This window comes from Pelophylax lessonae, assembly GCF_965119305.1.
Source record: "Pelophylax lessonae genome assembly, chromosome: 5".
NCBI lineage: Eukaryota > Metazoa > Chordata > Amphibia > Anura > Ranidae > Pelophylax > Pelophylax lessonae.
The window spans coordinates 7,514,141-7,538,258 of record NC_138772.1 but is presented as its reverse complement, the minus strand read 5'-3'; the positions used below and the strand labels follow the sequence as shown (position 1 = coordinate 7,538,258).

The 24,118-nt window shown below is 46.2% G+C and overlaps 1 protein-coding gene across 1 annotated transcript in view; it reads left to right on the top strand.

Moving 5' to 3' along the window:
* Positions 1 to 24,118, top strand: part of OPLAH (5-oxoprolinase, ATP-hydrolysing) — a gene marked incomplete at its 3' end in the record, with an annotated part of 124,080 nt that overhangs the window by 99,229 nt on the left and 733 nt on the right. Inside the window, exons 22-26 of the mRNA XM_082257466.1 lie at positions 5,048 to 5,182; positions 5,286 to 5,435; positions 8,827 to 8,984; positions 12,609 to 12,769; positions 20,859 to 20,956. Of these exons, the coding sequence (XP_082113592.1) occupies positions 5,048 to 5,182; positions 5,286 to 5,435; positions 8,827 to 8,984; positions 12,609 to 12,769; positions 20,859 to 20,956 (702 nt within the window). The remainder of the gene's footprint in view (positions 1 to 5,047; positions 5,183 to 5,285; positions 5,436 to 8,826; positions 8,985 to 12,608; positions 12,770 to 20,858; positions 20,957 to 24,118) is intronic.

Below are 24,118 nucleotides of genomic sequence, written 5' to 3'. Positions count from 1 at the left end.
GAAGGTATGTGGACCACTTTCTGCAACCCCTGGTCCAAGAAACCCCTTCATATCTTAAAGATACGGCTCAATGTATCCAGGAAGTGACACAATTAGAGGTGGAGGGAGACGTACTGCTGGTCACGGCAGACGTGACGTCTTTATATACCGTGATACCCCACCAGATAGGATATGAAGCGGTATGCACTTTCTTGGACACTGATTATGAAATACCGATGGACCAGAAGAAGTTCATCCTGGATCTACTAATTTTCGGCATGGAGCACAACTATTTCTATTATGGCGAAAAGTTCTACCTACAGAAAATGGGCGTAGCTATGGGGGCCAAGTTTGCCCCCAGCTTAGCCAATTTATTTATGGCACTGTGGGAAGATAGAAACATTTATTCCAACAGACCCAGGCAACTGGTTATGTGGAGAAGGTACATAGATGACACGCTGTTAATATGGCAGGGAGAAGAAGATTCACTGAGAAGGTTCATGAGAGATCTGAATTGTAATAATTGGGGGATAAGGTTTTCTTATGAATTTAGCAAGACCTCAGTGAACTTCTTAGACCTAGTCATATCCAGGGTAGGTTCCAGTTTTTCCACCCATACCTATTATAAGCCGACTGATAGGAACGGCTTTATAGCCCTGGACAGCTGTCACCATCCAGCCTGGCTCAGATCTGTACCCAAATCACAATTCAGAAGAGTCAGAAGGAATTGTACCGACAGCCAAGTATTCCGGAAACAAGCTATGGTCCTGAAAGAAAAATTTCTGGAAAAAGGCTACAAACCAGAAGTGCTAGAGAAAGAAATTCAGACCCTGGAGTTAGTTGAGCAAAGAAGTTTGATACAACCTAAGAAAGTTCAGAACCCAGGAAAAACCAGTTCCAAGTTTGAATTTGCTTTCATTACGAGATTCTCACAAAATTACAAGTGGCTAAATCATGTATTCCGGAAACACTGGGGAGTCCTACAGAAAGATAAAATTTTAGGACCCATGCTACCAGAAGTTCCACCTATCATTTACAGGAAGGCACAGAACTTACGAGATCTGGTAGCCCCCAATCCCATTGATCCTCCTACCATCCCCAAATTTTTTCCTGATATGAAGGGCTTCTTTCCCTGCAGGAGTTGCAGAGTGTGTAAAGAAGCTCAAACTATCAGGACTAATAAATTTCATTCAACTGTGACAGGTAAAGAGTACCCCATTAGAAATTTTATTTCCTGCCATACGAAAGGGGTTGTATACCTTTTACAGTGTGAGTGCAATTACCAGTATGTTGGAAGAACCATACGTACTGCCGCCATACGTATTGGAGAACATCTGACCAACATACACAAAGCTTTTCCTGGGCATAGTGTATCCCAACACTTCGCCCAATGTCACAGAAAAAATCCCAAGAGGTTAAAAATCATCGTTATTGAGAAATATACACCACACTGGAGGGGGAGCAATCTGAGGAGGTCTATATCCAGGAGGGAAACCTTCTGGATATATGAGCTCGGCTGCTCCAGACCCCGGGGACTCAACATAGAGTGGGACATAAACGCACACATTAATAACTGTTGATCCCCACATATATTTTGGCAGGTTTTATATTTTAGTTATCTTTTAACATTTATTTTAAATTTGTATTGGAGCATATGGTTTAATATAGTTCAATACATTTTATTATACACATATTTCCGGTGTCACCCCTTTCCCACTACGCTCCTAAAGCAGTGTGTTGTAGGACAGGAAGGAAAGTGTTTACTTCCGGTGTCACCAGGATGTGCCATAGATCGATGTTTTTATACATTTGTTTTTAATAAATAATAAAGTATGTTTTTATACATTCCTTTTAACACAAGGAAAGTCACCCATATTTAAGTAATTTGCCTTAAATTGCTATCAGCCAGAAGTTCCAAGGCATACCTGCTCTGCAGACACTTGCTCTGCAGACAGGAAGTAAAGTGTTTGCTTCCTGTGCAGACAGGAAGTGAAGTGTTTACTTCCTGTGTCACCAGGATGTGCTATGGATCAATGTTTTATACTACCTGCTCTGCAGACACCGGAAGTTAGACAATCTGCTTCCACCTGTATAAATAAAGCGGAAGTGACGATGCGCCAGTACTCCTGTCTCAGTAGAAGTCCTATGGGAAGAAACCGGTCAGATTAGGAGGCGCACACGTCACACACAACTTGCGGTCCGTGCTGCAGCCGGCCGCAAGCCTTTGCAGGAATTCGTATGCCTATGTTTATGCTGAATACAAGACATCTAATTGTAAGTGCATTATCAACTGTTTTTTGAATAAATCTCAAGGGTAATACACTATTAGCCCTTTTTTTCATTTAATACACGGTGGTTTTGTGAGCTTGTAAAGAAGGATGAGGCTGTGTTTCTTGCTGGTACTCGTTGCCATCTAGTGGAGAAAGAAAGGTAGAGCGGTTCTACATCCCACTTCAGGATTTTAAAGAGGAAGCAAGGCGGTGGTTTCACTGAACAAGTGCATACCTATTAACATCTGGTAAGAGGCTAATTCTTGGTGATTTACACGTGGTGTTTGTTCACAAGGAGATTGGATATTTTTTCAGCACAAGAAAATATAGTTGCACCTTATTTATTTCCGTTTGGTAAGGATGAATTTCACTCGGTGGTGGATACACGTATTATTCGGATAGAATACAATTCTACTCACCTGCAAAATATTTATGGACACTTATGAACTTTTATGTTTATGCACCAATTGATTTGCATTATTAATTGGCTTCACAGATTGATATATGTTATATATATTTACTTTTGTTGATTTGGTTCACACATAGATATATGTTATATATTCATTATTTATTTGTTGTTTAGCGCACCCCACACCACATATACATTTATCTATATTCAAAAGCACTGAATACCGGGAGCAGCTTCAACACACTATCAGCGCACCCATCCCCCCTTACAAAAATCCATGGCATGCTGTGGCTGGACGGGTCTGAAAACTGTATCAAGTGTTACTCTCATTAAGGGTCCTGTGCATTCCGGGACAAATGACCGATTTTAAGGACTTTATTCACACTTGATCTTATCCAAAAGTCCAAGAAGCACACCTCACCTAGGATCTAGAAGCAGAAAATTGAGGTTTCCTTTCTTTGTATTGGGGTTACTGGTTGGGTAGTATACCACCTAGTTTTGATGGGGGTTCTAATGGATTTCTTTCCAGGAAGTGGGAACACCTAGTGCTAATGGTGAGGTGGGATCCTGAGGGTCCCAGTGCCTCCTGGTAAGATGCCCCTGCCTGGTATAACTGGGAACTGGAAAGGTGAAGAGCCTGGGAGTGGCGTTTTGGGAGTATAAAAGAAACACTATGGGTTTTGGGTCTTGGGAGTGTCATAGTAGCATATGCTTTTTTTGTATACGTTCTGGCCTTTGGGCCAGTTTGGAATTCGGAATATGTTTCATATCTAGCTGCAAGGCCTTTCAAAATTAGAACAGAACAGTCCGGTTGAATGTGACTTCCTACTACTAGCTATACCATGACCTAGGGATATGAGAACCTTCACAGACCTATGAATGTTGCCAGTGCTGTATTTTGGCCTAGGCTGACAAGGCCCAGGCCTAGGGCAGCACTTTGCAGGGGGGGGGGCAGCAAAAACAGCTTCCCCCCCTCCACCTGAGACTCTATTGGCCACTGGTTGCTAGAGCCGCCTCTCTCACCCCCCTCCTCTCTTTCTCACCCCCCATCTCTTCTCTCTCTCTCACCCCTCTTCTCTCTCTCTCATTCCCCCTCTCCTTATCTCTCTCTCATCCCCCCTCTCTCAGCCCCCCTCTCTCTCATCCCCCCTCTATCTCTCTCACCCCCTCTCTTTTTCTCTCTCACCCCCTCTCTTTTTCTCTCTCACCCCCTCTCTTTTTCTCTCTCACCCCCTCTCTCTTTCTCTCTCACCCCTCTTTTCTCTCTCACCCCTCTCTCTTTCTCTCTCACCCCCTCCTCTCTTTCTCACCCCCCATCTCTTCTCTCTCTCTCACCCCTCTTCTCTCTCTCTCATTCCCCCTCTCCTTATCTCTCTCTCATCCCCCCTCTCTCAGCCCCCCTCTCTCTCATCCCCCCTCTATCTCTCTCACCCCCTCTCTTTTTCTCTCTCACCCCCTCTCTTTTTCTCTCTCACCCCCTCTCTTTTTCTCTCTCACCCCCTCTCTCTTTCTCTCTCACCCCTCTTTTCTCTCTCACCCCTCTCTCTTTCTCTCTCACCCCCTCCTCTCTTTCTCACCCCCCTCTCTTCTCTCTCTCTCTCACCCCTCTTCTCTCTCTCTCTCTCTCTCTCTCTCTCTCTCTCATTCCCCCTCTCTTTATCTCTCTCTCATCCTCTCATTCCCCCCTCTCTCTCATCCCCCCTCTCTCTCATCCCCCCTCTCTCTCATCCCCCCTCTCTCTCATCCCCCCTCTCTCTCATCCCCCCTCTCTCTCATCCCCCCTCTCTCTCATCCCCCCTCTCTCTCTCACCCCCTCTCTTTTTCTCTCTCACCCCCTCTCTTTTTCTCTCTCACCCCCTCTCTTTTTCTCTCTCACCCCCTCTCTTTTTCTCTCTCACCCCCTCTCTTTTTCTCTCTCACCCCCCTCTCTCTCTCACCCCCCTTCTCTCTCTCACCCCCCTTCTCTCTCTCACCCCCCTTCTCTCTCTCACCCCCCTTCTCTCTCTCTCTCTCTCTCTCTCTCTCTCTCTCTCTCTCTCATACCCCCCTCTCTCTCTCTCACCCCTCCCTCTCTCTCTCTCATCCCCCCTCTCTCTCTCCCTCACCCACCCCCTCTCTCTCCCTCCCTCACCAACCCCCTCTCTATCCCACCCCCTCTCACCCCACCCCCTCTCGTGAGATCTCAAGGGTTCATGCTGGGACTTGTAGTCCTTAAATTTTGGAGGGAGTCACATCCGTTAAAAAAGAAGAAGTGGGGCAAATTTAATTAGGGGGGCGCCCAATTTTAGTCTTGCCTAGGGCAGCACAAAACCGAAATACACCACTGAATGTTGCATTGTTCCTTTAAATTATGGTGGCAGATCTAACCTTTGGCGCTTTGTCATTCTAGGGCAGTGCTGTATTTGACTTTAGTGGTTCCGGGTATGAAGTTTTTGGGAACTGTAATGCTCCCCGTGCCATCACCCTCTCCGCGCTGATTTACTGCCTTCGCTGCATGGTGGGACAAGATATACCCCTAAATCAGGTAAAAGTCTCCGAAGTCATCATTGTATCATGTCTCCAAACTCTTCATCATGAAAGGAAATCACAAATCAGGCCTCACTGTTCTCTATCTCTATTTTCTTCAGGGTTGTCTTGTACCCATCAAAGTCATCATTCCCAAAGGATCCATCCTGGACCCCTCACCGGATGCTGCTGTTGTTGGAGGAAATGTGTTGACATCACAGAGAATCGTGGATGTCATTTTTAAGGCCTTTCAAGTCTGTGCAGCATCACAGGTGGGACTGAGCCGTGTATAGAGAGAGTTGGAATTATTGTCTTGCAACTTTTTTTTTTTTTTATCATTTTGGATAGAGAAGGAAAGGGTTTAATCCCCCAGATACAGCAGAATCACAGTGGCCTTCCTTAGTCATGAACTATTAATAGTTGAATCCAGCACCTAGGTTATACGTGTTCTAGGAATTAAAACCTGACAGGGGTCTCACCAGTGCTGTATTTTGGCCTAGGCCAACAAGGCCCAGGCCTAGGGCAGCACTTTGCAGGGGGCCAGAAAAAGGTCCGCCCCCCCTCCACCTGAGACTCTTTTGGCCACTGGTTGCTAGAGCGGCCTCTCCCACCTCTCTCTCTCTCACCCCCTCCTCTCTCTCTCACCCCTCCTTTCTCACCTCTCTCTCTCTCTCTCTCTCTCTCTAGCTCATCCCCCTCTCTCTCAGCCCCTCCTCTCTCATCCCCCCTCTCTCTCACCCCCTCTCTTTCTTTCTCTCTCACCCCCTCTATTTCTCTCTCTCTCTCTCTCTCTCTCTCTCATCCCCTCTCTTTCTTTCTCTCACCTCCCCCACCCCTCCCTCTCATCCTCTCTCTCCCTTTCATCCCCCCCTCTCTCTCTCATCCCCCCCTCTCTCTCTCTCTCTCTCTCTCTCTCTCTCTCTCTCTCTCTCTCTCTCTCATCCCCTCTCTCTTTCTTTCTCTCACTTCCCCCACCCCTCCCTCTCATCCTCTCTCTCCCTTTCATCCCCCCCTCTCTCTCTCATCCCCCCCTCTCTCTCTCTCTCTCTCATCCCCCCTCTCTCTCTCTCTCTCTCTCTCTCTCTCTCTCTCTCTCTCACCCCCTCTCTCATCCCTTTTCTCTCTCTCCCTCCCCCCCTCCCTCTCACCCCCCTCCCTCACCCACCCCCTCTCTCTCTCTCTCTCTCTCTTTCTCTCTCTCTCTCTCCCATTCCCCCTCTCTCTCTCCCTCCGTTCCTCACCCACCCCCCCTCTCTCTCTCCCACCCCCCTCTCACCCCCCCCCCCTCCCAGGGGTTCATGCTGGGACTTGGAGTCCTTCAATTTTGGAGGGAGTCACATCCGTTAAAAATGAAGGAGTGGGTCAAATTTACATAGGAGTCGGAAGGGGGGGGTGCCCAATTTTAGTCTTGCCTATTGCAGCACAAAACCAAAATACACCACTGGGTCTCACCATTCATTTATCCTATCAACATGCATCCTTTCTCAAAAAAAAGTTTCAACTTTAGACATACTTTACCTAGCATTTAGAGAACAGACGAACATCTCTTTGTCAAAAGCATAGGTAACGCTTTGGCGAAGTGATGACGTAATGATTGGCAAATACCATAAAGAGAAGATTCGTTTGGCATCCAACTAGTTTTCTAAACAGATAAAACACTTGTCATCTTACAAAACAAATGTCCAGTTTATAGAGCAGAAGCTGTAGAAATGAGTAGTATGGGGGTAACATGTGAGCCTGGACTCTACTCAGGAGCTTAAGGCTCCATTCACAACTGAGCGATCCGGATCGCAGTCGGAATCGCCGCAATTCTGCCCACGATTCCAAATCATGTGACACTTGTGTGATGCCTTTACTTCTCAATGGCACCCCAACTGTACCACCATTTTGCCGCGATTGTTGCGCATTAAGTCGCGACAAATTGCAACGCACTACACTGTCGCTCAAAAGAAGCTCATGCTCCTTTTTGAGCGACAAGCAGCAAAAAGAGAGGAGTAATTAGTGAGCAGTAGTATGGGCAACTTAGTGAGTTTGGAATCTTCTCAGGAGCTGTGGCGATGACTAATATGGGGAAGTTAGTCAGTTTGAAATCTGAGGAGCTGTAGAGATGAGTAGTATGGGGTAATTTGGTAATTTGGACACTTCACATGAGTTGTACAGAAAAGTAGTATGAGTTTGGACTCTTCTCAGGAGCTGTATAGATGAGTAGTATGGGGACATCCATGAGTTTGGACTCTTTTAGGAGCTGTAGAGAGGAGAAGCATGGGGTAATATGAGAGTTTGGGCTCTTCTCAGGAACTGTAGAGATGAGTAGTATGAGGTCATCCTTGAGTATGAACTCTTTTCAGGAGCTTTAGAGATTAGAAGTATGGAGTAATCTGTGAGTTTGGACCATTTTCAGGAACTGTAGAGAGGAGCAGTATGGGGTAATATGGGAGTTTGGGCTCTTCTCAGGAACTGTAGAGATGAGTAGTATGGGGACATCTATGAGTTTGGACTCTTCTCATGAGCTATAGAGATGGGTAGTATGGGGACATCCATGAGTTTTGACTATTTTCAGGAACTGTAGAGAGGAGCAGTATGGGGTAATATGGGAGTTTGGGCTCTTCTCAGGAACTGTAGAGAGGAGCAGTATGGGGTAATATGGGAGTTTGGGCTCTTCTCAGGAACTGTAGAGATGAGTAGTATGGGGACATCTATGAGTTTGGACTCTTCTCATGAGCTATAGAGATGGGTAGTATGGGGACATCCATGAGTTTGGACTATTTTCAGGAACTGTAGAGAGGAGCAGTATGGGGTAATATGGGAGTTTGGGCTCTTCTCAGGAACTGTAGAGAGGAGCAGTATGGGGTAATATGGGAGTTTGGGTTCTTCTCAAGAACTGTAGAGATTAGTAGTATGGGGGCATCCATGAGTTTGGGCTCTTCTCATGAGCTATAGAGATGAGTAGTATGGGGACATCCATGAGTTTGGACTATTTTCAGGAGCTTTAGAGATGAGCAGTATGGGGTAATATGGGAGTTTTGGCTTTTCTCGGAAACTATAGAGATGAGTAGTATGGGGTCATCCACGAGTATGAACTCTTTTCAGGAGCTTTAGAGATTAGAAGTATGGATTAATCTGTGAGTTTGGACTCTTTTCTGGAGCTGTAGAGATGAGCAGTATGAGGTAATATTGGAGTTTGGGTTCTTCTCAGGAACTGTAGAGATGAATAGTATGGGAACATCCATGAGTTTGGACTCTTCTCATGAGCTATAGAGATGAGTAAAATGGGGACATTCATGAGTTTGGACTATTTTCAGGAACTGTAGAGAGGAGCAGTATGGGGTAATATGGGAGTTTGGGCTCTTCTCAGGAACTGTAGAGATGGGTAGTATGGGGACATCTATGAGTTTGGACTCTTCTCATGAGCTATAGAGATGGGTAGTATGGGGACATCCATGAGTTTGGACTCTTCTCAGGAGCTGTAGAGAGGAGTAGTAAGAGGAGTAGTATGGGGTAATATGTGAGTTTGGACTCTTCTCAGGAGCTGTAGAGAGGAGTAGTATGGGGTAATTTGTGAGCCTGGACTCTTCTTAGAAGGTGTAAAGATGAGTACTATGGGGGTCATCATTGAGTTTGGACTCTTCTCCGGATAAAAGCCAATTGTCTTGTACTGTACAGGGCTGTATGAACAATGTCACCTTTGGAAACCAGAAGACCGGTTACTATGAAACAGTGGCTGGAGGTGCTGGCGCTGGACCACACTGGGATGGAAGAAGTGGAATCCACAGTCACATGACCAACACCCGAATTACTGACCCAGAGATTCTGGAGAAGCGGTATGGTGAATAATAGTTGTGTGTGGCTGGATTGTGTGCATTTTACATACTGTATATAAGACTAGGATAAGGTTACCGATGCACTGATAACATGAAAACTTACATTTCTTTTACCTGCTTCTATTTGTCAATGGAAATATATATTCCTTTTGGCCCATTCACACCTTTCAGTTCTGATGCTTATACATACGTTTTTGTATATTGCTCTAAGCAGTGCTTTAAGTGGGCCGGTATGCACTGGTACTCAGTACCGCCACTTCCAAATATGGCTCTTGAGCATACCGCTACCTCTCCATGCGCCTTAGTGTACCAGTACGCTCATTTTGGACATCTGTGCCCTCAATTGCCCCCCCCCCCAAGAATATTTCCCACTCCAGAGCCAGACCAGTCACCACCAGTGAGTCCCCCTGCTCCGGAGTCCCAGCCCAGGCCAGGGGGGGGGTGCTCTGTGGGGACCCTGATGTTGGGTGGGGGGGCGCGACAAAAGTTATAGGCTATAATAGAGTACCGGCACCTCTTTTGGGCCACTTAAAGCACTGGCTCTAAGGTAGCCCGGGTGTGAATGGGTCCTCAATTGTGCTGGTTCCTGAACTAATTCATGAATGCTACATTAAAGTAGATCCAGCTCCTAACTGAATGACACTTACTAAAGAGAAGCCACATACCTGTCCCGAAGCAACTCAGAGAAATGATCATTTCTCTATAGCGGTCACCCTGCTATGGAAGGGTTTTGTCACCCTGCCATAGCAGTCACTGTCAGTTAACCCTACACTACACTACGGTCCCCTGACACTTAACACTTTCCCTACAGAAACTAAATTTTTGAAGCTAACTTAAGTGTAAAGGAGCACTCTAACTACACTAGATATCCCTTTCCTCACACTAAAAATAGCTAAATGACACTTTTAAAGTAAAATTAACAGAACTGCTTCCACTCTCTTCCATGTCCAGTATAACAATGCTGGGAATATGGCGGGGGCGATCTTATATACTGGGGGGCGTATTCACTAATGATTGGTCTAGGGACCCCCTAGTCACTCCAAACACATTCCTAGCATTCTCCTGCCCCCTCAATTGGCTTTTGCTAATGGTTCTGGTCCAATCACGGGCTTTTAAAGCCCATTTCCTGAAGCATTGCATTTTGGGCGGTTCTGGTTGCCGAATTCCGAACTTTTTGGGCAAAAAGTTCTAAATTCGGCCGAACCTCGAACACCCAATGTTCGGGCCGAACCGATGGTGGACCCGAACCGTTCGATCATCCCTACTAAAGAACAGTGTATCATAAATACCACAGTCTTCTTTTTCCACAAAACAATACCGTTTTTTTATGCCTTTTGCAGTTAATCTCCTCCAGCCTCTCTTAACCATTTCCTGTCTATATTCCTTCGTTCACCAATATAGGTCCTTAGACAATATTTTACAAATTACAGTGCTAGGAGTAAAATTTCCTAGTATAACCAGGTGTAAATCATCACTTTCAACATTTCTGGGAGTGGGTCAAGTGGTCCACCAGCCAACTGTTTGAATGGATTTAGAGCCTCAAGAAATGACCATCAAAATGTTGGTGGAGATTGGAGAAGAGCATCAAGAGATGACCATCAAAACCTTGATGGGGGAAGAGTGTCAAGAGACGGCCATCAAAACCTTGGTGAGGAAGAGCTTTAAGAGACGACCATTAAAACCTTGGTGAGGAAGAGCTTTAAGAGACGACCATTAAAACCTTGGTGGGGGTTCTGGGGAAGAACGAAGTGCCCAAGGTTTTCAAACGTTTTCGTACAAAGGCACTTTGTCAGTGAGTTTAGCTATCAATTTTTCAAAAACCATGGTTTGGGATAGTTTCCCCTTTACTTTGGAAATGCTAATGTGCTGGGTTTTCCAAATTTGGCTATTGTCTGTTTGCAGCAGTAAACAGACGAAACAATACCGGTTACAATATATATCTTTTTTTTTTTTTTGCATTTTGCTGTTAATCTTCTCCAGCCTCTCTCCATTTCCTGTCTATATTTCTTCGCTCACCAATATCATTTTTTAGACCATATTTTACAAATTACAGTGCCAAGAGTGAAATTTCACTAGTATAAATCAGATGTAAATCATCACTTTTCAAAATTTCTGAGAGAAGGTCAAGTGGTCCACCAGCCAATTATTTGAATGGATTTAGAGCCTCGGGAGACATCTTTAAATCTTTGATGGAAATAGTGTAAAGAGATCATTCTTAAAACATTGGTGAGGAAGAGTGTCAAGAGACAACCAGAAAAACCTTGGTGGGGATGAGCGTCAAGAGACCACCACCTAAACCCTATTGGGGAAGAGTGTGAAGAGGTGACTGAAAAAACCTTGGTGGGGAAGAGTGTCAACAGATGACCATCAAAACATTGGTAGAGAAGAGCGTCAAGAGACCACCATCTAAACCTTATTGGGGAAGAATGTGAAGAGGTGACAATCAAAACCTTGATGGGGAATAGCATCATGAGATGACCATCAAAACCTTGGTGGGAAAGAGCGTCATGAGATGAACATCAAAACCTTGGTGGGGAAGAGTGTCAAGAGATGGCCATCAAAACCTTAGTGGGGAAGAGCGTGAAGAGGGGACCATCAAAACCTTAGTTGGGAAGAGCGTGAAGAGGTAACCATCAAAACCTTGGTGGGGAAGAGCGTGAAGAGGGGACCATCAAAACCTTAGTTGGGAAGAGCGTGAAGAGGTAACCATCAAAACCTTGGTGGGGAAGAGCGTCAAGAGATGGCCATCAAAACCTTAGTGGGGAAGAGCGTGAAGAGGGGACCATAAAAACCTTAGTCAGGAAAAGCGTCATGAGATGACCATCAAAACCTTGGTGGGGAAGAGTTTTAAAAGATGACCATGAAAACCTTGGTGGGGAAGAGCACCATGAGATGACCATCAAAAACTTGGTGGGGAAGAGCGTCAAGAGACGACCATCAAAACCTTAGTGGCAAAGCATGTGAAGAAGTGACCATCAAAACCTTGTTGGGGAAGAGCGTCAAGAGATGACCATCGAAACCTTAGTGGGGAAGAGCGTGAAGAGGTAACCATCAAAACCTTGGTGGGGAAGAGCACCATGAGATGACCATCAAAAACTTGGTGGGGAAGAGCGTCGAGACGACCATCAAACCTTAGTGGGGAAGAGCGTCAAGAGACAACCACCAAAACCTTGGTGTGGAAGAACGTTAGGAAACAACCATCAAAACCTTGGTGGGAACGAACAAAGTGCCCAAGGTTTCCAAACTTTTTTGTACAAAGGCACTTTATCAGTGAGTTTAAGCCATCCATTTTTCAAAAACTGGTTTGGGATAGTCTACTCTTTACTTTGGAAATACTGATGTTTTGGGTTTTCCAAATGTGATTATTGTCTGTTTGACAGCAGTAAACATAAATACTAAAAGTCCAAAAATTTAAATTTATATTTATTGATATTTTCAGTATATGATTCCGTAGGGCTTTGTAGAAGTTCTTATGGATTTGGTTTCCATATATTGTTTAGGTATTGCAATGTACTTTGGTCCAAAATTTCCAGACGATAAGGAAGGTCCACCATATGTGAAGAAATGTGCTTCTCCGCAACCAGGATATTTTTTTCAAATACAGATTTCTGCTCTCCTTTGCAGGTACCCGGTGGTCCTCAAGCGGTTTGAGCTGCGTCCGGGCTCAGGGGGTGATGGGAAATTTACAGGAGGAGATGGAGTAATCCGGGAACTGATGTTCAGAGAAAATGTCATTTTGTCGGTTCTCACGGAGCGAAGAGTATTCTGCCCCTATGGACTAAATGGTGATTGTACAGCTAGTTTAATTCTCATATTTCTCTGTGACTGTAATTTCTCCTCAGAGAACATAATTGTGAGCAGAAAACTGCATCAACACCCCACATGGACTTTAAAGAGGGACCGATGTAGTAAAAAAGTATTTTTATTGTACAATTGTAAAAATAGAAGTAGAAAAATTAAAGGTATATTACATCCATTCAGAAGGAAGATACATATAAACTTATGAACTAGTAGCCATTACATAGGTAGAAAGGTATGGAAGCTGTGCGGCCACCATACGTTATGTATAAACACCTAACATGTTTCGGACTATTACTATGAAGTCCTTCTTCAGAGGTGACACAGTGGGTACCGGTATGTTCTAGAACACAAACATGTGCTATTAGTAACTAATGCTTATACATAGCGTATGGTGGCCACCCCAGTGACAACTATAGGATGGACGCACAGCTTCCATACCTTTCTACCTATGTAATGGGTACTAGTTCATATTTTTATATGCATCTTCCTTCTAAATGGATGTAATATTAGTTTATTTTTCTACTTCTATTTTTACAATTGTACAATAAAAATACTTTTTTACTATATTGGCCCTGCCTTTAACCACTTTAGCCCTGGAAGATTTTGCTGCTCAATGACCAGGCCACTTTTTTCAACTTGGCACTGTGCGAATTTAACTGACAATTGCGCGATCATGCACAGCTGTACCCAAATTAAATTTACGTCCTTTTTTCCCCATAAACAGAGCTTTCTTTTGGTGATATTTGATCACCTCTGCGTTTTTTTATTTTTTGGGATATTAATAAAAAAAGAGCGAAAATTTTGCGAAACATTGACATTTTCTACTTTGACTGTTAAAGAATATCCAATATATTCAATTTTTGTCATATTTAGGCCAAAATGTATTTAGCTACATGTCTTTGTCAAAAAAAAATTCTCAATGAGCGTATTTTTATCCACTTTAAGACCGGAAGATTTTACCCCCTTCCTGACCAGGCCATTTTTTGCGATTCGGCACTGCGTTACTTTAACGGACAATTGCGCGGTCGTGCGACGCTGTACTCAAATTAAAATTATGTCCTTTTTTTCCCCTACAAAGAGCGCTTTCTTTTGGTGGTATTTGATCACCTGTGCGATTAATTTTTTAAAAAAAGAGCGACAATTTTGAAAAAAAAAAACAATATTTCTCTTACGTCCTCCGACAGTCGCCGCCTCTTCATATTCTTCACAATGGGGTTATGACCTTTGCTCCGTAGGAGTAGCTAGGCAACTGAATATGTCAATATTAAGGCTTTTAACATATCCCACCCCCAGGGGGTGGTCCCCTCAGTCTAAACCCTCCTACTTCCTGTATCCATACCTCAGTTTCAATGTCTAGCTTGTCAGGAGTAGCTGGATGTTTCTATGCTGGGGCATTTTGTCTCAGCCTTTTCTCTTTTTTTGATTTTATTTGAGTTTTTTTCTCTCTCTTTACTTAGCTGTTACTTTTGTCAGCATTAGTTAGTTCTTCTGATGAAGAGGATCGTGCGGGCGGGCTGACCCCCCTGGTCGCAGGTTGTGGGTCAGTGGCTTCCCAGCCTGCCATCGAGCGTTCAGTCAGGTATTTTTCCTGGCACAATGAACGACCCATCCCTGTTCGCTGCAGGGATGCTATGGTGAGGTGGCTACCTCACTGGACGCCTTGCGGTATCGCTCCGCAGTCCTCCTGCGTCCTGGCTGCGACTCTCCCTGTCCCATGTGCAGTGGCTTGATCGCTTGTGCGGGTTCCCCACGCCATTTAGGAGGTAAGTGTATCTGTGTGGGGACCTGTCTGTTTGGGGGGTGTCAGTCTGGGACTGTGTAACCCTGCCCCTGTTCACACTGTTGGACTCCTTGTCTGTTTTAGCTGCACTCTGTGGAATGCAAGGAGGGGGGCTATGCTGCACTGTCTCTGTGTCAGAATGTGTGCTGTCTTTTACTGTGTGACAGGCTGTGTGCTGCGGGGCATGATGTGGATCATGTTGTGCATACTTGCGGCGACCGCTGCTGCGGTCCGCCATTGTTTTTACTATGCTGCATGTGTGCTGGTGTTTCACTGTGGGCGGGAGCGGCGTTTTCGGCGCCAAGCGCCGCCATTTTGGCGGCCATCGCTCTGGCCTCATGCTGACACTGCAGGCGGCCATTTTCCTGTAGCCCTTCATAGGCTTTAACAGAGCGCCCTGTATTGCATCACTTCCTCTTCTCCTGGGCGCACCGATCGAGGCAGCAGCAACAGCGGTGGTCCCTGCAGGTTTTTATCCTCTCTGTCCTGTAATCCTTGCCTGAGTTTGTGTTTTTTCGCTGTGGGGGTCGGCTTGTGCTGGTGTGTGAGTGCGGTGGGCTGCGCTGACCGCGCTTTTAAAGGGGCAGTTACCCTTTATTCTCCTGCAAAATTTTTTTGGGGGATGGATTCTCAGGAAAGCAAATTTCCTCTCACTTTGGTGGGAGGCCAAGGGGCTGCTGTTTCCCCCCCAGGGGGTGATTTGGCTGCTGTTGTGGCTAACCTTGCTGCTCAGGTGCAAATGCTTGTGGCTGCTCAATCCACTAAACGGCCCAGAGTTTCAATCTCCTCTGATTCCGAGGGTGAGGGTGATGGGGCTGCTATGGCTGGGGTCTCCTTATCGGGGTCCCGTTCCTCCCTGGATCTTGTGGGATCAGAAGTGGAGGCTGAGGTGGAAGGGGTTGATAATTCCCCCCCTGGCTCGTCTGAAGAGCTTGCACTCATGGATGAATTGGTTGCTTCTATCAAACAAACACTGCGTTTGCAGGATGAGCCATGTCCTCCTGCTGTTTTAGCCTCCTATGGGACGCAGCGGAGACGCAAATCTTCACAGGTTTTTCCTTGCACTGATGATTTTCAGCGCGCTGTTAGTGAACAGTGGCGCAATCTGCGGAAGCCTTTTGCTGTGCCAAGTAGGTTCAAGCTGCGTTATCCTTTCACGCCCGCTACTGATGAACGTTGGTGTGTGGTAGCGGTTTTGAATAAGTCTACTGCGATTCCTGCTGAGGATACGCCGGTGTTCCGGGATGCCACGGACAGGAGGCTGGAGTCTCTTACCCGTCATACTTATTCGGTTACCGGTTCTATGCTCAAAGCTATTTTTGCTTCGCTTATGGCAGCTCAGGCTGTCGCAAATTGGACGCAGGTGCTTAGGCGCTTCCTGGTGGCTGACTCTGCCTCTCCAGAGACGTTGGCTATGGTGGATCAAATCCATCAGGGTGTCATGTATTTGTGTGATGCGGACTTAGATATAGTACCGTTGGCTGCACGTGTGCACAGTGTGGCGGTGTTGTCGCGCCCCCTGATTTGGCTGAAGTGTTGGTCTGTGGACCAGTCTTCGCGCAAGACCTTGGCTAATCTACTCTATACCGGATCTCGCCTTTTTGGCGATTCCTTGGATACACTGATTAAAGGGATCACGGGTGGTAAGAGCACGCTCTTGCCCCAATCCCACAAGGCTAAGGCGGCTCCTGGTAAGAAGACCGCTGCTTTTCGGCCCTCTCAGGGTTCCTTTCGTGCCTTTCGGTCGCACTATAAGGGTAAGCCGTTCAAAGGCCAAGGCTCCCAGAAGAAGCCGTGGACAGGTAAGCAGAAGTCCGGCCAGTCCGGTTCCGCTGCCCACAACAGTGCGGCCTGAAGGGGCGCCCTCACCCGATTCTGGGGTGGGGGGACGCTTGCTCGGTTTTCTTCAACCCTGGCTGGCCCGTGTTCGGGACAGGTGGGTTCAGGAAATCGTTCGATCTGGCTACAAGATCGAGTTTCTCTCTCGGCCGGAGAACAGATTTTTTCCCTCAAATCTTCAACTGTCTCCGGAGCGTTTGCGGGATCTGCACCTGGCGGTGCAGGACCTGCGGGCTCAGGGAGTGGTGGTTCCGGTGACTCATCAGGACAGATTTCGGGGGTTCTATTCCAATCTGTTCACCGTGCCCAGGAAGGAGGGCAAGGTACGTCCAATTCTGGACTTAAAGGCTCTGAACCGCTTTGTGCGGGTTCGCAAGTTCCGCATGGAATCCCTGCGATCGGTGGTGACTGCCCTGGTTCCGGGGGAATTCATGGCCTCCATAGACTTGAAGGATGCGTACCTTCACATCCCGATTTTCGAGGGTCACCAGAGGTACCTTCGATTCGCAATTGCGGAGGATCATTACCAATTCGTGGCCTTACCCTTTGGTCTCGCTTCGGCTCCGCGGGTATTCACCAAGGTGCTTGCACCGGTTCTGGCTTTGTTGAGAGCCCAGGGCATTTCTGTCCTGGGGTATCTGGACGACATTCTGGTTCGATCTGCGACCAGCTAGGGTCTGGTGAAGGACCTGTCCGTCACGATGCAGACTCTGCAGGAGTTTGGTTGGACGATAAACTTTCCAAAATCGATGCTGTGCCCGTCGGTTCGTCTGCCTTACCTGGGTATGATTCTGGACTCGGTCCAGGCGAAGGTCTTCCTACCGGACGACAAACTCAGGACTCTTCAGGAAGAAGTCAGGTCCCTCAGGGACGTTCCGTGCTCGTCCATCCGGACGTGCATGCGCTGTTTGGGATTGATGGTCTCAGCTTTCGAGGCGATTCCTCTCGCCCAGTTTCACACGCGGGGTCTCCAAGCGGAGATCCTATCCAGGTGGGACGGGCGACCGCAATCTCTGGAACTCCGGATTTCGTTGAGTCATCGCACCAGAAGGGATCTTCTGTGGTGGCTCCAGTCCCCGACGGTGTCGGGGGGCAAGTCTTTTCGTCCTCTCTCATGGACGGTGGTCACCACGGATGCCGGTCTATCGGGCTGGGGTGGTGTTCTATGCGTTCTGTACGCCCAGGGAACTTGGTCGGAGGAGGAATCTTCCCTTCCTATCAACATTCTGGAATTGCGAGCGATAAATCTCTGCCTTTGACGTTGGACGGACAGGCTGCAGGGCCGTCCGGTTCGGGTGCAGACGGACAATGCCACAGCGGTGGCCTACATCAACCACCAAGGGGGCACCAGGAGTGCCCGCGCGGCTCGGGAAGTGGCCGACATTCTGTCTTGGGCCGAGACGCATGTCCCGGCGATAACGGCAGTTCACATTCCGGGGGTGGAGAACTGGCAGGCGGATTATCTGAGTCGCCAGACCCTGGACCAGGGAGAATGGTCCCTTCACCCGGAAGTCTTTCAGATGTTGTGCGCGAAGTGGGGTCTTCCAGATGTGGACCTGTTCGCGTCTCGTCTGAACAACAAGGTGAAAAGGTTTGTGGCACGGACACGCGATCCTCGGGCAGACGCGTCAGATGCGTTGGTAGCTCCGTGGCATCAGTACCGACTGCTGTACGCATTCCCACCGATTCAACTGCTGTCCAGGTTCCTTCGCAGGTTGACCTCGGAACCGCACACGGTGATTCTTGTGGCACCGGACTGGCCTCGCCGGTCCTGGTACGGAGACCTCGTGAATCTGGTGGTCGACCTCTTCGAGAAGATCTCCTGTCTCAAGGACCGATATTCCATCCTGCTTTACAGTCGCTGGCTTTGACGGCCTGGCTGTTGAAACCGAGGTCCTGAAGGATAGGGGTCTCTCCCCTGAGGTCATTCACACTTTGATCAACGCGAGGAAGTCTTCCTCGGGGAAGGTCTATTACCGTACTTGGAAGGCCTATTTTGCCTGGTGTGAGTCCAGGGGGCATTCCCCTCGCGCGTACTCGGTGTCTAGGGTGTTGTCCTTCCTTCAAACGGGTGTTGACCAGCGTCTGGCGCTGGCTACGATCAAGGGTCAGGTGTCTGCGTTGGCCGTTCTTTTTCAACGTCCTGTGGCATCTAACTCCTTGGTTAGCACCTTTGTCCAAGGGGTGCGACATCTGGTCCCTCCTAGGAGGGAACCCCTGCCTCCTTGGGACTTGAATCTTGTTCTGTCCGTGTTACAACATGCTCCCTTTGAACTGATCAGAAAGATCTCGTTGCCCATGTTGTCCAAGAAGGTCGCCTTTTTGGTGGCGATCACTTCGGCTCGCCGGGTGTCGGAGCTGGCAGCTTTGTCCTGCAGGTCTCCCTATCTGGTCGTTCACTTGGATAAGGTGGTCTTACGACCTAACCCTTTTTTTCTTCCGAAGAGGATTTTGGATTTTCACCTCAATGAGGATATTGTCCTACCTTCGCTATGCGCGAAGCGTAAGCATCCGAAGGAGGTGGATTTGCACTCCCTGGATGTTGTTCGGGCGATCAGGGTTTACCTGACTTTGACTGAAGCTTTTTGCAAGTCGGATTCCTTGTTTGTCCTTCCAGAGGGTCCTCGGAAGGGCATGGCGGCGTCGGCTTCTACCATCGCCAAATGGATCAGACAGACCATTGAACAGGCATATGCTTTGAAGGGAAAAGTTCCTCCTATGCCTGTGAAGGCGCACTCTACCAGATCTCTGAGTACGTCTTGGGCCTGTCATCATCGGGCTTCTGTGGCCCAGGTGTGTAAGGCGGCGACTTGGTCGTCCGTTCACACCTTCACGAAGTTCTACAAGGTGGATGTTTAGGCATCGGCAGATGCTTCCTTTGGCCGCAAGGTTCTTAGTGCGGCGGTTCCTTAGGGTCCTTTTTTTTGGGCCCTTGGCTGTTTGGGATGTACTTTTATCCCTAGGTTATTTGTTTTTTCCTGGGTTGTTGCTCCTGTTGAGCACCTTTTTTTTATGCTGCCCAGCTGGTTTCCTTCCCTTGGTAAGGTTCCTTTCTCTGATGTGGAGACGGCGTTGCCTTAGGCGCGACTGCGTTTCCCACCCCTCATGTTTGCACTGCTTTGGGACGTCCCCATTGTGACGAATATGAAGAGGCAGCGACTGTCGGAGGACGTAAGAGAAAACTGAATTTTTGTAAAATCTTAAATGTAAAATTCCTTTCTCTGAGTCCTCCGACAGTCGCCGCCCCGCCCCTCTTTTGGGGTTTGCTTGTATACTCTACTGCTATTCCACTGAAACTGAGGTATGGATACAGGAAGTAGGAGGGTATTGACTGAGGGGACCACCCCCTGGGGGTGGGATATGTTAAAAGCCTTAATATTGACATATTCTGTTGCCTAGCTACTCCTACGGAGCAAAGGTCATAACCCCATTGTGACGAATATGAAGAGGCGGCGACTGTCGGAGGACGTAAGAGAAATATTGTTTTTTTTTTTCAAAATTGTCGCTCTTTTTTTAAAAAAGAGAAAGGAATTTTACAGGTAAGATTTTACAAAAATTCAGTTTTTTCACATTCTGATATATAACATTCCCCACCAAAAAATTTAAAATATCAAATTTTTTAACATTTTAAGCCAATTTGTTTTCTTCTACATATTTTTGGTAAAAAAAAAATCGCAATAAGTGTATTTTGATTGGTTTGCTCAAAAGCTATCGCGTTTACTAACTAAAGGAAAGATTTATGTAATTTTTATTGTTTTTTTTTTTTTATAGTAATGGCGGCGATCTGCGATTTTTTTGCGGGACTGTGACATTGCGGCGGACACGTCAGACCCCTAACTGATATTTTTGACACTTTTGGGGGGACCAGTGACATTACTACAGTAATCAGTGCTATAAATATGCACTGTTACTGTAATAATGACACTGGCAGGGAAGGGGTTGGTGATCAAGGGGTTAAATGTATTCCTCATGCTTACTGACGTGTGTGGGGGGAGGGGATTCTGTGACATAGACAGAGATCGCAGGTTCAGCTATGCTGAATCCTGTAATCTGTCCCTGTCTGTCACAGAGAAGATCCGCCTGCTTTGTTTACACAAGCAGGCGGATCTTCTCACACTTTCCCCGACAATTGGAGAAGAGAGGCAATCGCCGCCTCTCCTCCTCCGGCCCAACTCCCACTGTGTCTAAACACAGTGGGAGCAAGCCTCCAGCGCTCTCGCGCCCACGCCGCCTAGACAGCTAGGAGTCCAGCGACGTAGCAGGGGGGGGGGGCGCTGTACTGCAGTAGCAGCACAGTGAGCGGTTGGCAAGTGCTTGATGCAGTTTTCTGCTCACAATTTTGTTCTCTAATTATTTTTGGACTAGACAGACCTCTCTTCCTCCACATACCCCAATACCTCATATATAATAGTTTCCTAATTTCTCCTCATGAATCTCTTCCATTTCCTCTGTAGGAGGGTCTCCTGGGGACACCGGCCTCAACCTCCTCCATCGCCGTGATGGAAGAACCATTAACCTGGGGGGGAAGACCTCTGTTCCTTTGGAGCCTGGGGTAGGATGAGAGATTGTGTGTTTTACTTTTTATTTTTCACTTGTTGCAGTTGAACCAATGACAGTTCTTGTGTCAGAGACACATCCACCTTTCCTATGACAGTCATGGGTCACTCACTCTGCAGGGGAGTAACCATATGCCAGAGGACAGAGGGAGGGGCTAAAAATGGAGGGGAGGGATTCGCTTCTGGCATTTGACAAAAAGTCAACATCTCCATATTAGTAATGTCACTGTTTATTTTTCTTAGGTTCTATTAATATTTTTGGAAGGGGTAAAGGGGGAGTATGTATAAAACAGATGATAGGGATAAGTAGAGTGATTTTGGGAAAATGTATTTTGTCGTGAGATTACCAAAGCAAAAAACTCTCAGTTTTGATCATTGAGCTACTTCAGCAAAATTTGTTTAAAAAATGTAACCTTTTGCTTTCCTTTTCCTTTACCTTTACCTTTACCTTTCATTTCCTTATTCCTTTTCTTATTCCTTTCATTTCCTTTCCTTTCCTATTCCTTTTCCTTTCCGTATTCCTTTCCTTTTTTCCTTTCCTTTTTAATCTCCTTTTTCCTTTCCTTATTCCTTTCTCTTTCTCTTTCCCTTTCCCTTTTCCTTTCCTTTCCCTTTCATTTCCTTATTCCTTTTCTTATTCCTTTTGTTTCCTTTCCTATTCCTTTTCCTTTCCGTATTCCTTTCCTGTCCCTTTCCTTTTTCATTTACCTTTACTTTTCCTTTTCCTTATTTGTTTCCTTTTCTTTCCTTTCCTCTTTCCTTTCTCCTTTCCTTATTCCTTTCCTTTTCCATTCCTTTCTCTTTTCCTTTTTCTTTACCTTTACCTCTCCTTTTCCTTTCATTTCCTTGTTCCTTTGCTTTCCTTTCCGTATTCCTTTCCTTTTTCCTTTACTTTTCCTTTTCCTTATTCCTTTCCTTTTCTTTTCTTTCCTTTCCTCTTTCCTTTCTCCTTTCCTTATTCCTTTCCTTATTCCTTTCCTTTTCCATTCCTTTCTCTTTTCCTGTTTCTTTACCTTTACCTCTCCTTTTCCTTTCATTTTCTTATTCCTTTGCTTTCCTTTCCGTATTCCTTTCCTTTTTCCTTTCCTTATTCCTTTCCTTTCCTTATTCCTTTCATTTCCTTTTCCACTCCATTCCTTTCCTTTCATTTCCTTTCCTTTTCATTCCTTCTATTCCCTTTCCTTTTTCCTTTCCCTTTGCTCATTTCTTTTCCTTTCGTTTGATTTTCTTTCCTTATTCCTTTTTCTTTTCCTTTTCCATTTCCTTTTCTTTACTTTACGTTTCTTTCCTTATTCCTTTCCTTATTCCTTTATTTTCCATTTTTTTTGCTTTCCTTTTCCCTTTCCCTTTCCTTTTCCCTTTTCCTTTCTTTCCTCCCTTTCCTTTCGAGTCACTTAAGCCCTATTACTCTCTTAAAAATCCACCAAAAAAATACCTTTATTGCACCTTCCTCGTTGTCCCCAATGAAGACTGAAATCTCTGATTTTTTTTTTCTGGATTTTTCTGGTAGCGATACTTCAACTCACCAGGACTGATAGAATAGGATATGACTGCACCCTCCTTGGAATTTGTGTGCCTGGCCAGCGATCATGAAAGTATAGAAGCCAAAAGGATCAAAATAATGGGCAGCTGGCATTTTCAGTAGGAAATGAGTGATGGGGGCCTTTGTTGTTTTTTCCACATAGATTTTCCTAAAAGTGTATTTAAACCCAAGAACAAAATGTGATGTATTGCAGTTTATCAGTCCTTCGATGCGATGACTGTATTTATTTCATTGTCACCTGGTGATCTTGCCAATAACAGATTTCCTGTCCTCGAGTGACAACCCTCACTGTACTGTATCTATAGAGTATCAGGGTGTAGTCACTCTAGGACAAGAATTGTATTAGGACTACAGAACACCATCCCTCCTCATGGTCATTGTTTAGGTTTACATAACTTTTGAAGGATATCCAGTTTTTTTATCTGGAAAGTACAGTGCCTTGAAAAAGTATTCATACCCCTACATTTTTCCACATTTTGTCATGTTACAACCAAAAACGTAAATTTATTTGATAGGGATTTTATGTGATAGACCGACACAAAGTGTCACATGATTGTGAAGTGGATTTCAAAATTATTTTACAAATAAATATGTGAAAATTGTAGCGTGCATTTGTATTCACCCCCCTTTACTCTGATACCCCTAACTAAAATCTAGTGGAACCAATTGACTTCAGAAGTCACCTAATTAATAGAGTCCACCTGTGTGTAATTTAATCTCAGGATAAATACAGCTGTTCTGTGAAGCCTTCAGAGGTTTGTTAGAGAACCTTAGTGAACAAACCACATCATGAAGGCCAAGGAACACACCAGCCAGGTCAGGGATAAAGTTGTGGAGAAGTGTAAAGCAGGGTTAGGTTATAAAAAAATCTCCCAAGCTTTGACCATCTCATGGAGCGCTGTTCAATCCATCATGGGAAAATGGAAAGAGTATGGCACAACTGCAACCCTACCAAGACATGGCCGTCCACCTAAACTGACCGGCTGGGCCCCTACCAAGACATGGCCGTCCACCTAAACTGACCGGCCGGGCAAGGAGAGCATTCATCAGAGAAGCAGCCAAGAGGCCCATGGGAACTCTGGAGGAGCTGCAGAGATCCACAGCTCAGGTGGGAGAATCTGTCCACAGGACAACTATTAGTCGTGTTCTCCACAAATCTGCCCTTTATGGAAGAGTGAGAAGAAGAAAGCCATTGGTGGAAGAAATCCATAAGAAGTCCTGTTTGTAGTTTAGGAGAAGCCATGTGGGGGACACAGCAAACATGTGGAAGAAGGAGCTCTGCTCAGATGAGACCAAAGCTGAACTTTGTGGCCTAAAAGTAAAATGCTATGTGTGGGGAAAACTAACACTGCACATCACCCTGAACACACCATCCCCCACTGTGAAACATGGTGGTGGCAGCATCATGTTGTGGGGACGCCTTTCTTCAGCAGGGACAGGGAAGCTGGTCAGAGTTGATAGGAAGATGGATGGAGCCAAATACAGGGCAATCTTAGACGAAAAGACTTGAGACTGGGGCGGAGGTTCACCTTCCAGCAGGACAACGACCCGAAACATCCAGCCAGAGCTACAATGGAATGGTTTACATCAAAGTATATTCATGTGTTAGAATGGC